General features: G+C 37.3%; 1 protein-coding gene across 2 annotated transcripts in view; it reads left to right on the forward strand.

Annotated features, from left to right (window-relative positions):
* Positions 1-15,645, forward strand: part of CRYBG3 (crystallin beta-gamma domain containing 3) — a 106,100-nt gene that overhangs the window by 50,357 nt on the left and 40,098 nt on the right. For both annotated transcript variants that reach the window (XM_064580542.1, XM_064580537.1), the window contains exons 6-12: positions 571-686; positions 1,629-1,776; positions 6,660-6,796; positions 8,121-8,235; positions 9,372-9,407; positions 11,821-11,954; positions 15,483-15,609. In XM_064580542.1, coding sequence (XP_064436612.1) covers positions 571-686; positions 1,629-1,776; positions 6,660-6,796; positions 8,121-8,235; positions 9,372-9,407; positions 11,821-11,954; positions 15,483-15,609 — 813 coding nt within the window. The remainder of the gene's footprint in view (positions 1-570; positions 687-1,628; positions 1,777-6,659; positions 6,797-8,120; positions 8,236-9,371; positions 9,408-11,820; positions 11,955-15,482; positions 15,610-15,645) is intronic.

The raw sequence follows: 15,645 nt of genomic DNA on the forward strand, positions 1-15,645 counted from the left end.
GCATAAGTTTCTTTTCTTGTTTGTTTGGTTTTCTTTTAAAAGATTTTATTTATTTGAGAGAGAGTGCAAGAGAGAGCATGAGGTAGAGGGAGGGAGAGAGAGAGCCAGACACCACTGAGCAAGGAGCCCGATGTGGGCCTCGATTCCAGGACCCTAAGATCATGACCCGAGCTGAAGGCAGATGCTTAACTGACTGAGCCACCCAGGCACCCCGTAAGGGTAAGTTTCTTATAGACTAAGATACGAAAAGTAAAGTTACTTTAGGGGCATCTGGCTGGCTCAGTTGGGAGGGCAGGCGACTCTTGATCTTGGGGTTGTGAGTTCAAGCCCCACATTGGGTACAGAGTTGACTTAAAAAAAAAAAAGTAAGGTTACTTTCAGGTTTGGGGGGTTTAAAGTAAATACTTTTAACTGACTTTAAAAGGGATTATTTTACTCACAGATTTAGCATCTAAAGTAATAATTACTTTTATATATTTAGGATATTTTATTTTCTACATTCTAGGACATTTTGGAATTTTAAATGCATTCTTAAAATTAGTTATTGTGCCTACTTACTGTATGTTGCAGATGGTTATCTATGATCTCCATGGAAGTAAATATAAGCAAGAGATCTACTGTAGTATTCCTGATGCTACATCATGGTCCTTTCCGAATGGGGTACTGATAAAAGTTGTAAGGGGCTGGTAAGAGATCTCTTAAAATTTTGTAGCATGTTTCTCCCAACTAAGTGTATTTTCTTACTGTTTATGCTTTTTATATTTTTTATTGAAGTCACATTCCTTTTCCTCTGGTTTTTGACAGAATATTTTGAAACATTATTAGTGTTTTATAACATAATTGTTCTCTTTATCTACTGTGACAGAAAATATAGGTTGTTTTTAGTGCTTAAAGCCAGCTATAAGTAGCAAGACCTAATATATATATATACAATCAATACCATCCTGAAACTACACTATTAGCAGGATAGATTTGGCAAGTTGAGTTAAAGGCATGAGTTGAATGAAGCACAGCCTTGAAAGTGAGTTCAAAATCTGTGGGATGCTAAGGAATGTGAAGGCCACATACTTAGTCATTTGTATAGCTGACATAGTCAAGAAGTGAAGGATTCTTTATATGGTGTAAAAATGAGGGAAAACCTCAGTTGTTATTGACCATTTCCCTTGGACATGCTGGAGCCAAAATTTCTTTGTCCGGTGTCTCAGTTACTCACTGGTCAATATTCATGATGTAGGTGGTATGGTGTAGTGTTGTTTTCATGTGATAAAATGGGATACGTGTGCTCCCATTTTATGTAAAATTTGGAATTGTTAAACTGCTGTTTTAATAGAAATGTATGGCTTTGTTTATATACCATCTAGAAAGCGCTTGTGTACCTGTATATAAGCGTACGCATTGATTATGTTCAGGACTATTTCCAAGTTGTAATGCACTTTTATTCTTACGCTATTTATCTATACTTACATTAGCATATATCATTGTTTCAAAAATGGAATTGTGTGCTAATGGTGGAAAATAGCTCAGCTTTTAAAAGGTAGGTAGGTGAGATGGTCTATGGACTATCATTTGTTTTATGCCTCATTTCTTAGAAAATTAATTATAACTATCATGCTTTTATATTTTGTCAGCTGGATTTTGTATGAGAAGCCACATTTCCAGGGTCAGAAATGTGTGCTGGAAGAAGGGGAAAAGGTGTTAAATCGTGACTGGATCCTTCAGAACAGGAAGCATCCACAGAGAGACTTTGTATTGGGTTCTATCAAACGTGTCTTAAAGGTAACACAACCATTGATTTTCCCTGATTTTTGTTTTGTTTTGTTTGTCTTGTAGTAAAGCTATACTTTGGCCTCACAGTGTTTAGCGGTGATTGCTAATATTTGTGCTAGTTTTACTAATCTTTATTATATTGATGATAATCTTGAACTTATGCATATGAAGTATTAGAGTGAATGATAATTTAAAATGTTACCTGTAATCTGGGCCATAAAATGAAATGGTGCATGATACATGTGTGTGTGTGCACACAACACACACAATACACACACACACACACACTTTTAAAAGTGGTAGGAATATACCATCCATGCATCTTTAGGAAAAGAGCTGATATTTCCAAATATCTTTTTTTAATAATCTCCACTCGTGAGTGTAGGAGAGAGAGAGTGTGTGTGTGTGTGTGTGTGTGTGTGTGTGATGAGTGTTAGGTGAAAAATAGAGGAGGAGGAGTGGGGAGAGAAAGGAAAGGTGTATTGCTTTTTTATTTTCTGTTTAGAAAATATTTAATACTTGCATGAGGAAGGTCTCCCAGTATAATAAAATATTTCATGAGAAGTGCTGTGGTGGTTTAGAGGAGAGGTGAATTAGTGATTAGGACAGATTGCAGATAAGGACAGAATTTTCCCAGTGTATTCTAAAGAGTTCCTTCAGCAGTAAAAGAGCACGTGACTTATTACAGTTATGCATATGACAGTCACAGATATATATTTTTTTCTTTTTTTAAAGATATATTTGTCAGAGTGCGTGTGAGAGAGAACATGAGCACGAGTGAGCATGAGCGGGGGAGGGACAGAGGGAGAGAGAGAAGCAGGCTCCAAGCAGAGCAGGGAGCCCCATGCTGCACTCGATCCCAGGACTCTGGGATCATCACCTGAGCTGAAGGCAGACGCTTAACGACTGAGCCACCTGGGCGCCCCTATATTTTTTCAAGTTGTGGAGATTTTGTTTATATGCTTAAATATACAAATTTAGGTGGACCCTATCACAATGATTTGGGCCGATGTTATTAAGTTCTTGATAGTTGCAGATAGCGTACAGAAAAAGCCATCACGAAAGGGGTATCTGCATGTATTTTATGTGAATTAATACTTCCTGGAATACTGCAAACAAGCCTGTGTCTTAACAAATTTATGTTCTGCTTTTGGGCCCAATACTGTGATAGGCACGGGGAATGGAAATGCAAGTGAGATACGATTTCATACTTAAGATCGCTTAAAGTTGAGGGGAGGGACAGCGGAGTCACATAACCACATGCTCTGCCTTTAGGGGTGCACAAAGAAGGGGTACCTCTCCTGGAGGAGGTGGCACCTGATTGGAATCTTGAGAGAGTAAACGGGTTAGGTGGGTGGGAAATGTGAAGAAGTTCTTGGCAGAGCCGCCTGTGTTAGATGCCAAGGTTGGTGGTACTACGAGGAGAATGGATGTAGCTGCAGCATTGAGGGGCAGTGTTCGTTTTCACTGAAAAATTTAACTGCGAGCAGTTCAGCTCAGCAAGCAGCATTTGAGTGCTCGTTTAATTAGCTAACTCACTAGAAACTGATTGAGATGAATTGTTTGTAGGTAGAATGTTCTAAGATTGAAGTAATTTAATGTTTTTGTGCTTTTTTGTGAATGTCAGGCATCATGCCAAGCCCAGTGGGGGAAAAAGATAAGTTGTTGAAAACAGCAACCTTCTCACCACCCAGAAGCCCAACCACAATAATATCAAGCAAAAAACCTCAGGCTGTTGAATATGGATATATAAATGAGTATTTGCACACCTGCCATTTGCTTAGACTATATTAAAAGAAAGAATAAGTGTTGCTTGCATTTTTTCCTTCTTCCAGTGTTTGTTCTTAGAGTCGTTTTTTAAATTGCAGTGTGAATGCCCTCATGTCTTGAACAGGCTAGCAACTTTCAGTGAGGAAGGAAAAACTATTGAGCATCGAATGGAAAAGGCATTAGCATTGTTCTAAACATTTTACAAAGTAAGAATTGGGCATCGAACTGCTTCCTTTCTCCAACCTTGTCAAAATTCTACCTACTGATAGCTTCGTTTTCATGGGGACTATTACCATTCCAGATTCGCCTAGGCCTAAGCCTAGAACTAACTTTATCTTGCTTCACCATCTTTTATTTGCTCGAATCTGAGTAGTCAAAACTTCGGTGTTCTTTAAAGATAGTACTATGGTGATATCTTCAGTTTGCTGTGAATAGATGCAGAGGATACCGTCAGTTAGCAGCAGTTATAGATTCTGCTCAAGGGCCATCTTTGCTCCCAGAAATAATTGGGGTGAGGTAGCATCGCAGTAATTCTTGAGTCAAGTGTTTCTTTTCTCAAATATTAGAAGTGAATATTGCAAATTACTGTTTATGGTGCATTTAATAATATATATATATATATATTTTAAGATTTTATTTATTTGAGAGCGAGAATGAGAGACAGCATGAGAGGGAGGAGGGTCAGAGGGAGAAGCAGACTCCCTGCCGAGCAGGGAGCCCGATGCGGGACTCGATCCCGGGACTCCAGGATCATGACCTGAGCCGAAGGCAGTCGCTTAACCAACTGAGCCACCCAGGCGCCCTATATTTTTTTTAAAGGATTGACGTTTTTCTTAGTGGTCAGAAGTTACTTCAGTTTTGTCTTCATTAATTTGCCGAGAAGAGAGAGATCTGTTAGATCAGGGACTGAAGGTATTTTATGTGAGGTGGAGTCCATTAGGTTTTCTTAATTGTTTTTGTTAACTGTAATCCATTCTTGATTGTTTCTGTCCTGTAGTTTTGCCTCCATTCCTACAAAGGCTTTCATAGTTGAAGCTTGCAGGTTTCATCAAGATATTTCTAAAGTTAATATTATGACTAGAAAAGTTGGGGAGGAAGCCATACAAACTTTACTAAGAATAAACTGTTGATTGTTGCTAGGTTACCATAAAGTACCCTTCAGTTGTTAGTGTTTACTGCCTCGGTCCATCAAGAATTATGCAAGTCTTGAGAGAGACATTATTTCCGTGAGAATAGCCACCACGAAGAAGATAAAACTTAACCAGTGAAATCTTTTTTAGTTAACTAAAGAAAAAACTGGTCCTCTGGCTGAGGACATAAGCATTCTTCTTTTTGTTTATTTTCCATTTTTTAGTCATCATTATGCTTTTTTCCATTATGCTGTTTCCTTCTGTGTTGTGGCAGACTCAAATGCCTTTTAGCTTTTTCTCTTTTAAAGTACACCACCCATGCATTGTTTGTATAACACAATGCAGAGGAAACTTATTTGTGTGAGACATTTAGTTATGTATTCTGTTACTGTAACTTACATCCCTGGGGGAGCATTAATATGGCAGCATTTTAAATAATGTTACTAGAACTCTATTATTAATAGCAAACAAAAGCCTTGAAGATTGATAGGTGACTGTTGTGGACGTTTCTGACTATGTTTGAAATGAAATTTTAAACAAATATACTTTTAAACTTTAAAGGATATTTTAGGTTATGCCTCTTTATTGCATTTTAGAACTAGATTTCTGAAAATAAAATACATTAATTTGCTTATACATATTAGTAAGAATGATTAAGAATGATTAATAATAAAACTCAGTTTGGAAGAAGGTTAAAAAATCAGAAAATTGCAGTTATAAATGGCAAAACTGATTATAATAAAAAATGCAATTGTTCAGCCTAATGTCACCTCTGATTGTTACTGCATTTACCTGTTTCATTAAAGCATAATCACTTGAATTTCACAATGTCCTAGGTGAGGATTAACACTACTGAAAGTTTGTATAATTAAACACTCATGATTACGGAGTTAGTGTGTTCAGACAGAAGCACATCTGTAATTTCAGAGAAGGGAAAAATAATTGTAGCTTTGATTCCCTAACAATCAAAGGTAAGGTCTTTTTTGTGTTAGAACTTAACTATTAGAAGATTTTCATAGGTAAGAATATAGAAAATTCTCTCTTTAGTTGCAGTGGGGGAAACATTTACAAAGAGAGACCATATAAAAAGGGGAGTGGGGAGAGCATGGATACCAGTATGACTGAAGAGTTGCGTGGAGTTCCTACGGGTCACTGGGTTGGCGCCATGTTGTAAAAAGGCAAACAAATGTAAATTTGATATGCTTGGGTTTTGAGCCAAGGAGTGTCATGAGGAAAGTGGTGTTCTCTAACAAGCCCAGCTGTATGAAGTGTGGCTAGTACTTGACGGGAGATACAGGCCCATAACTGAAGTCTTAGCCTTGATGAAAGGCCTTGACAGTGGGAATAGAAAAGAGAGATACGTAAGTGAAATTTTAAAGGAAGGTTTGACAGGACATAGTGGCAGTGGATATGTGATGGAGGGTAGGGTCAAATTTCATAATGCCTTTCTTCTTTAAACCAACTTGGACTAAAATAAATAAAATCCCACAAGTAGGAAAACAGATTTCCTTTACCCTCACTTCTAATCCTACTTCTTTTGTCCATGTAAATTAGATAACACACTGAGGGAGTAGTGTGCCTCTCTGTTATTTATTTTTATATCCCCCATGAGATCAGCTTTTATTGAACTCCCTTCCTTCTTGTGGCTTTGTTATGCTTCTGAGAAGGAAGGCTTAAAGACTTGGCACTCACGGAGTTTGGTAACTGAACATTGATTGCTTAATAGAATAAGACTTTTAAAAACAAAGCAGAAAAAATTGAGCAATACTTTTTCAATCGATAGTATTTATAATTTTCATGTTATCAATGTAACTTCTTAGAAAAAAGTTCATTTTAAAAAACTGGTTAAGTGAAATAATATTTCCTTCATGTTGTTTTTGTGAAGAAATTCAACTGAACAATGAGAATAATTGTAATTGTGTGTCCAGGGTATTGAGAATATTGAATTGTGTGTGTCTCCAGATGATTTCAAAGCCAGTTTTTTTTTTCCAGGATTGCAGCATTCCAGAGATAGAACTTTGCCCACAGTCTGACCCAGCGTGTTGTCTTATCCATATACAGCGAGCAGTCCCCAATTTGGAAGAGCTGAATATCCCCAAATCTGTGTCCTTCGCTGTGAAGTCAGGAGTGTATGTATCAGTTTCTCGTTATTACAGTGATTGATGGCCACCAAATTTAACTTTTTACTTCAAATTTCAGTGGGTGACATACTTAGTTAATTTTATTTGTGCCCCTGGATACTCGAGATAGACCATTGCAGGGATTAAAACAGATTCTGTCTTCCTTTGGATCCAATTAAGTCTTTGCTGTAGGACTCACAGGAGCAGATAGAGATCCTCAGACATAGTTCTTGAGAGATGCATTCATCATGTTTTCATCCACCAAATTTTGGGACTGAGAAATAAAAGCATGTCTCTGGCCTAAATATCTGGAGCTTGAACTATTTCAAGAGTGTCTTGGCGCCGGTAGTTACTGAGTGCCTCAACAGTGCTGGACACGTGTTGCTTTTTTTGTTTATTGTATTCCTGCGAGGTAGGTAGAGCGATTCATTTTATAAATGAGGAATTATATGGTTTGTTTCAGGCTACCAGCTTGTAAGCATGGGTCTGATAGCAAGCCTTTCTGATTGCAAAGGTATCTTTTGGACTATGGGTGTGACTGAGCTGAGTCTTAATTTAGTTCCAAATTAGCTTGAATCACAAATCTGTGATGCCTTTGCAACATGGATTCCTTTTCTGTCTTTCACTCTTTTTTTATCTGCTCTGATGATCGTTGGCATAGATATTTGGGGGGGTCACTGTAGGACATCTTTCTTCGTCTCTCCCAACCACAGATTACAACTGTGGGCAGACCCAGTAATTGATCGTGTCCATGAGCTATGTCTGTAATTACCAAGTTTAGTTACAAGGTAGGTGGGTCTTTTGGGAATCTCATTTCAGATACTGTTTCTGCAGCAGCCAATTGAACTGATTATTGATTCTAAAAATGTGGGTCAAACATGTAAAATGCCTTGATTGGGTGGAAAAATAAAAGATGTAAAATGCCTTGTGGAATCCCACCTCTGATTGCCCCATTATAAAAGAAAAAAAAAATATATATATATATATACATATATATAGTGGAATTTTTTTTCCTTCCAGTTATATTGTGCTTGAATCAAAGGTGTCACACCTCCTAAATATTAGAAAATTCTAAGAAAAGTAATACATACCGCTTGGAGTACATATAATAGACTTACAGTGTTTGAATATGAGTACTGAGTAACGCATTAACTCTTGTTATATGCTGTCTAGTGAAGTCATTTCAAATGTGTTTTACTGGTTGTAATTCTGCTTTTTTTGTTTTGGTTTTTTGGGTTTTGTTTGTTTGATAGCCCTTTTTACTTTTAACTGTTACAAGACCAGACTAAAGTGTTCCTATTATATTTTAACAAACCATTCATTTCTTATTTAGTTGGCTTGCCTACCCGGATATTAATTTTAAGGGGCAAGCTACAGTTCTGGAGGAAGACCATGGGCTCTTTGAGATTTCTGCCACAGAAATGAAATCATTGCGTCCACTTCAAATGGTAAGCAAATTTAAAAACTGGCATTTTCCCATGAATCTAAAATAACCATGGTGGGATTGCTTATGCGTCTCTATCCTGAGAAAAGACTATGTGTACTATTGGATCAGCAATCTATACATGATTTTTCTGTACCTCTATATCATAGAGAATATCTGTGTGAAAACATTTTAATGTTTTCTAAAACACAAATGCCTGAATTTACTTTGTGCTAAGTTTATTACAATGCATGCAGTTTCCTTAGAAGTACTGTTCTGTGAAAATTTTGAATACAGGTCTGAATTTTTTTTGATGCTTATTAGAAAACCACTTTTTTAATTATGATTTTCCATCACAGTAATGAATGATAAGCTCAGCATTAATAATAAATGGACAGTTCTGTGAGTGGTTGCTTTCTTAAAGATAAGTGCATACAGTATTTTTACTGCAAACATTTTTTATTTGAGGGCAAACTCTTCAAATAAATGTTAGCTATGTGGCAAACTGTTTTTGGTTGTTCTGTGTCTTTAAAAAATAAAAACCAGGAAAAACTAAGAAATTTTAAGAAATACCACAGTGTGGAGTAGCATTAAAAACAGGAAATTCTGGAATTAGGTTGTGTGGGGAAGGGGTTACCTTTTATGCTCTACAACCTTGAGGTCACAAAGATAGTTAAGTATGATAAAAAGTGTTATTGGAACTTGGAAGGGGACGCACTCTAATTTAGAAAGCCTGAGCAGTTGTCCGGAGGAAATGAAGGGTCAGTGGTTTGGAAATCTACCCTGCCAAATGAGGTGTTTTAAATCTAGCAACTCCACTTTGTTTCTTGGGACACTCTGCAGGGGGGGATTAAATCTTTACTCACTCATGTGTGCTTAAGGACTAAAAAGTTCAGTTTCCTTCCTTGTAATGGTTTTAATCTGGAAAGTATATTTTAAAGATTTCTTGCCCCACCTATATCGATGAGCCGTCCGACTTGTTTTTGACTACTGTAGGGTTCTGTACTTCAATTTTAAAATTTACCACAACTTAAAGTTGGCTGGTATATAACCTTTAACTAATCTTTTTTTTTTTTTTTTGTATAACCTACATATGTCACTTAGTTACTTTCAAATATTCCAAATGTTTCTGTATCTAATATTAAAATTTCTTATCTTAAGGGTGGACTGAAAGTGGAAATGCCTATGAACTTAAAGGTAAGTCTTAAAAATGGTCTTTTATAGCAGGCTAAAAAGCTTGAGTGTTAATCTTTAAGTATTTTGAACTATTAAAGTAAAAAATTAGCAGAATACATGCTAATAATATCTAGCTAGTGGATGTTGGAGAGAAGTGACTGCACGAAATGGCCACTGAGGACTCATGCTGTAAGGGCGAGTTGGGTCAGTGTGCAAGGATGGAAGTCTTGCTGACAACCCAGTCAAACATGATAAACACCTACTGCAGGATGGAAAGGTGATAGGTTTGATTTTTGATTTTTGGGGGAGGTGGCGGTTGAGGTGGCACCTTGACATTCTAGTGGAGGTATCAGACGTTTGGGAATAATGCTCACAAAGGAGATGAAGGATGATCAGAAGAAGGGGGGGTAGGTAGCTCCTGTCAGAGAGATGGCAATTTGTAAGTATAAGTATCTGAAGGGAACAGTAGAGGGAGTGAAAACTGGAGCAGTAGTGGCACCAGGATTAAGCACATTTTGGGAAAGAAAAGGAAATGGAATTATAAAATGTGTGTGAAAAAAGATGGGAAGAAAACCAGTGCAGTGATTAAAGATGCAAACAGACCTCTGCTTGACGAGGTTACAGCACTTCCAGAGACAGGCATGGGAAGGATTCATCCGTCCTTCTCCTGTCCTGCAAAACAAGACACAACTCCTCCAACCCTCCCATTTCTGGGGGCTTCCTCATTAATCGAATTGACCACAATGCTCTTAGTCACATAGGTGGAATCTTTTAAAACTTGGTATCTGAGTGTATGTAATACATCTTGGCTCCTTGTTGGAGTTGTATATACCCAAGTTTAAACAAAGACTTACTGCCTGTATTCTACTCGTAGAGATACTGTTTTGGTCTGGGGTATGGTCAGAAGTCTTCAAAGCTCCCCATGTGATTCTGATAACACGCAGCCAAGGTTTTCGAACCAGTGACCTGAAAGATGCAGAATTAGCTCTGACACTTTCTGAGTGACTCCTGTCTCAGTCTCTTCAGGTGTGACAGGCTCGGTTTTCCTTGGACGTTTGCAGTTTGACAGGTTGTAGCGGTATATGAATGAGATAGCTATCATATCATATCATGGTCAGATCAAGTTTCTAGACGTTAGTGATGGCTTACTCGTCAAAGAATTACTGCTTCTTAGTCTGATTAGGTTCAGCATATGTAGAAAGTATTAAATAAAACTTCAAATACAGCACCCTGTGAAAATTTAGTATGTGGAAAACAGGAGCAGTACTATGTATTTTTTTCAGTTGTATAATGTTACCAATTTTTGGAGACAGGGAGGCTATAGCTTGTTCAGTGTGTTTAAGCATGGGGCCCTTGTTCGCCGGTGTATGCCACGTATGCCATCAGCCACAAATAGGAGCGGGGGATGGAGTATGGATAGATGAGTGCCGTTACCACCATTGCCACTTCTAAATTCTAAGGGCCGGCAGGTCATACTTGGGAAGTAAAGAGCACCAAAAGGGTGGGAGAGGCATACTTGTGCCAATCCAAATTTGAAGTAAATGAAATGCTAGGAATGGATTTCCCACTATACTTACCCCCCACCCATATGAATCCAGTATCCAAAAAAAAACACCATAATTTTTTCAATCACTTCTTCTTCTTAGAAGGTTTTGAATTCAGATTTGGGAATTTGCGTATCTATTTCTTATCAGTGAATAGCAACTGCCCTAGAAGCAGTTAGTGTTATAAGAAGCAGCTGTGTTTTCTCAATCCAGTAGATAATTTATTATTGTGCCCTAGAACCTCTATAGAGAGTTTTTATTTCTAAGAGGGAAAATTCAGGTAATTATAAGGCAGGTCTGTATTAAATTCCAAACAGAGAGCTAAACTTAGCTAATTTAAGAATCCTTTATAAGACAGTTTTTGTCCTGTGAGATGGCCCTAGAATTTGGGTAACCAGAACAATGTATTCATATTTGACTATATTATTAGAGAAATATGCTATTAAGATAGTTTATCTTTATGATAATAACTCACATATTCCTTGTGACTATCAGACAGCATGCTATATTGTAAATAAAAAGGACAGGGCGCCTGGGTGGCTCAGTCGGTTAAGCGACTGCCTTCGGCTCAGGTCATGATCCCGGGGTCCTGGGATCGAGTCCCTCATCGGGCTCCCTGCTCTGCGGGGAGCCTGCTTCTCCCTCTCCCACTCCCCCTGCTCGTGTTCCCTCTCTCGCTGTGTCTCTCTCTGTCAAATAAATAAATAAAAAATCTTTAAATAAATAAATAAATAAATAAATAAATAAATAAATAAATAAATAAATAAAAAAAATAAAAAGGACAGTGGTCCCTGGCCCCTATTCATGTCTTTAGTCTCACTTAAGTAAATGAGTTTTGTGTCTATGCCAAAAAACGAGCATGTTAAGTAATTTTCTTTCATATCTTTCAGGTTATTATTTATGAAAAACCTCACTTCCATGGACATGCCAAAGAGTTTAGTGAACACATAGATTCTGTCCCTAAGTTTTTAAAAAATAATGGGGATTTTCATGGAATTGGATCAATCCGTGTCATCGGTGGAGTGTGAGTATTATATTTACAATATTTGATTTAATAGTCTATTTTTTGAAGATGACAAAAAATGTGCCAAGCCAAGCAAAAACAATGTGTCTTAATCTAAAAATATTACATCCCTTCTGGAAGATACTGTAAAATAAAAAATACTAGTCACTAATCGCTTTTCTGTGAACTCTTGTATTAGAGATTTTGAGGTAGGTTAAACGTAGAAAATGGTTTCTCAAACTTAAAACACTAAGTATTCTAAACACAATATAGAAGATAAAAATTACAAAATAAAATTATTTATTCATTTATTTATTTTTACAAATTTTGAACATGAATGAGAGCCCCACTTTTTATTCTCTATCCTGTGGATCTTAGTTGACCTTCTGTGCTGAGGATCTTGGCAGTGAGTCCTTCATTAAAGAAGTAGCCTGGGTTGTGTGTTTCCCAAGTCAAGGATTTTTAACACTGGTTACCTTCTGGCCCTGTACTGTTTTTGAGGAGCCCCCCAACTACCTCTCAGTATAAACCCGATTGTAACCAATCATTGCTACCATCTTGGTCTCAGTCAGCAGTTTCTGGGGCAGGTACCCCAGAAAATCTGTGACTGCATTGGGATGTGCCTTGGTATTTGTATCCTGGCAGATAAAAATCAGAAGAAGCTTTCTTCATAGCTTATTTGCCATTGTCAACCCAGTGCTAGAATTCCTCTAGAAACATTGTTGGTCTCTTTGTTGATATGATAGTTTATTTGGGATATTGGTTCATTTTAACTTAAGTATCGGTGTCTCATTACTTGCAGTAACATCGTAAATCTTGTTCATGCTATTCTAGCAAAAGATGCAGCTAAAATATTTTATTCATAGGCATTAAATGACTGGCCTAAGATCACTCAAGAATCTACATTTAGAGATAAAGACTGCAGTTTCTGGCAATAAATCATAAGTGATGGCTATACTAGCCAAAATAGAAATAAAAGAGACTATGCCATGTATTAGATATGTAGGACATATCCAAAATTGGTCTGACATATTGGTAATCATTTAATTCTTTATCTTTCAATTTAAAAAAATTATTAGGCCCTTGAAGAACAAATGTGTTTTGGATAAATTTTTATTGTGTCATATTTATTTGCAATCTTCTCTAATCTGTGAACACATACCCTTCTTGTTAACCCTGCTAAATATTTTTTCCTTTTCTTCCTTTTGGGATCTGAATGTTTTTCCCATTAACTAGATTGTGATTTGCATTGTTTTCTGAGTTTTTTTGTAATTATTTTGTAAAAATTTTAAGAAAATATTATCGCTTGTAATACAACATACACACTTTATTATATGACAACTGTAGGAGAAAAGTATCATATCCCCATTTTTTTTTTTTAAAGATTTTACTTATTCATTTGAGAGAGAGAATGGGAGAAAGAGCACGAGAGGGGGGAGGGTCAGAGGGAGAAGCAGACTCCCTGCTGAGCAGGGAGCCCGATGTGGGACGCGATCCCGGGACTCCAGGATCATGACCTGAGCCGAAGGCAGTCGCTTAACCAACTGAGCCACCCAGGCGCCCTCATATCCCCATTTAAAAGTGAACAGTTGAGGGGCACCTGGGTGGCTCAGTCAGTTAAACATCTGACTCTTGATTTCAGCTCAGGTCATGATCAGGGTCGTAGGATCAAGTACTGCGTCGGGATCCCTGCTCAGCCCAGAGTCTGCTTGCCCCTCTCCCTCTGCTCCCCATCCCCTGGCTCGCATATGCATGGGCACACTTTCTCTCTCTCAAATAAGTAAAATATAAAAAAAAATAAGTGAACAGTTAACTTCATTTTTTTACTACTTCTACCATTTTTTACTTTTGTTAACTGTTTATCTACAGGTAGTAGGAACTCATCTCTGTCCCATCTTGAGAAATCTAGGGAAAGTGAGGTTGACGTTTCCTCATTTTTCTCAGATAACATCTGTTTTTAAATATCCCAGATGTATATATATAAATTGGTTCTTAGACAAAACTTAATCTATTAAAAAGAGCTGAGCAGATTTTTGAACTGTTGTCATGTAATAATTTATTAATCTGTCTTTAATATTAAGGTCTTCTATATATTTTATTCTTTTTCCCATTCAGGCTTTTTAAAGGCATGTTCTGAGTAGCCACATCTATATAAATGAAAGCCACATTTAGAATTTGGAAGTTTTCTTGTCCAATTCATCTTCACATAATAGTTTAAGAATAAAATAATGTTAGTCTTTTTACATATTACAAATCCACTAAGATGTATAAAGTGTTTATTCCAACTCATGTGGACCCCCTCTTCCCGTGTCATATACACACCTACGTGGTAAAGGCAAGGAGGGATTCGTGATTGCTGAGTGGCTACTGTTAATTTTGTACCCTGTGGAAACAAGTTTTGGAGTAGTTTTTTTTATTTTCTCAAAACAATAGTAGTCAGCCCTACCCAGCTTCATTTGTCAAGCCCCAGAATTCAGAAGTCCCCAGCCCAGGAGCTCAAAATAGTCATCCTAGAACCTCCCCCATTGGAGGGGGTCCCATTCTAACAACACAGTGCCTCAAAAGGCAGATTGAAGCAGGTCAGCATGTGTTATGAACCTTCTGTGCCTACATTACATTCATTAGCTACTGTGAATCATTCCATTAAAAATAAGTTTCATAGAGAAGCTTAATGACTAATGGTGTTTATCAGTGTGTTGTACTGATAGTTTTCGATTAGAAGTCAAGAAACCTGTGTCCCAAGGGGCTCCTGGATGGCTCAGTTAAGTGTCCAACTCTTGATCTCAGCTCAGGTCTTGATCTCATGGTCACTTGAGTTCAAGCCCTGAATTGGGCTCCATGCTGGGTGTGGACCCTACTTTAAAAAGAAAAAAAAAAAGAACACCTGTGTCCCTGGAAAGTACTCTGCCACAGTGCTTCCTTTTGCCATTATCACCACTGAGGAAATGGTGGGAGCAACACTGCCCACTTGTAAACAATTACAGAAGTATTCTTATGTGTAGGCCACCAGGGCTAACGCCAGCCCATTTGCATTTCTCTTTGCTAAACCCACCAGTAATATGTCTTAGATCTGAAACCCAGTGAGAGGTTCCTTTGATTTAAAACCTAAATAAATGCTAAATATAGTAATCAGATTCTGTGATTCCAGAAGGGCTTTGTCAGTAAAATAAGAATAATTATCTTTGAATCTCAAAATGGGTTTATAACTTTTCTTATTGGCTATTTGTGCTTTCCATTAGTTTTTACTTGGCAGACTGTCCTTTGACCACGTTGAGATGTGGTATCAGGTCATACCACAACTATTTAGTGAGCATTGCTCTATTGCAATCCTGTAACAGTTAACCTTTTGTTGGGAAGAGCCTCCAAATTATAAAAGCTATTGATCCATGAAGCATAAAACATCTGTCTGTCTTTATAAATGGTAACAAAACAAATGTGTTGCTTTTTTAAAATATGGTGGTATACAACTAGGTGCTTTATCATGATTTTCTCTTTTTTTTTTAAATTAATCTTATTAATGGCTCAATTGGATGTCCTTTGTATTTCTAGGTGGGTTGCCTATGAAAAAGAACATTTTAAAGGCCAGCAATTCTTGCTTGAAGAAGGAGATTTTGAAGACAGTAATGCCTGTGGGGCATTAAGTGGCCCCATCTTGTCTTTCCGGTTCTTACAAGCTGTGAGTTAGCATCGTTATTCTTAATTTTCAATTGGT

The sequence above is a fragment of the Mirounga angustirostris genome, unplaced genomic scaffold (genome assembly GCF_029215605.1).
Source record: "Mirounga angustirostris isolate CCGP_5_RB_7025 unplaced genomic scaffold, mMirAng1.0.hap1 SCAF_1, whole genome shotgun sequence".
NCBI classification, from domain to species: domain Eukaryota; kingdom Metazoa; phylum Chordata; class Mammalia; order Carnivora; family Phocidae; genus Mirounga; species Mirounga angustirostris.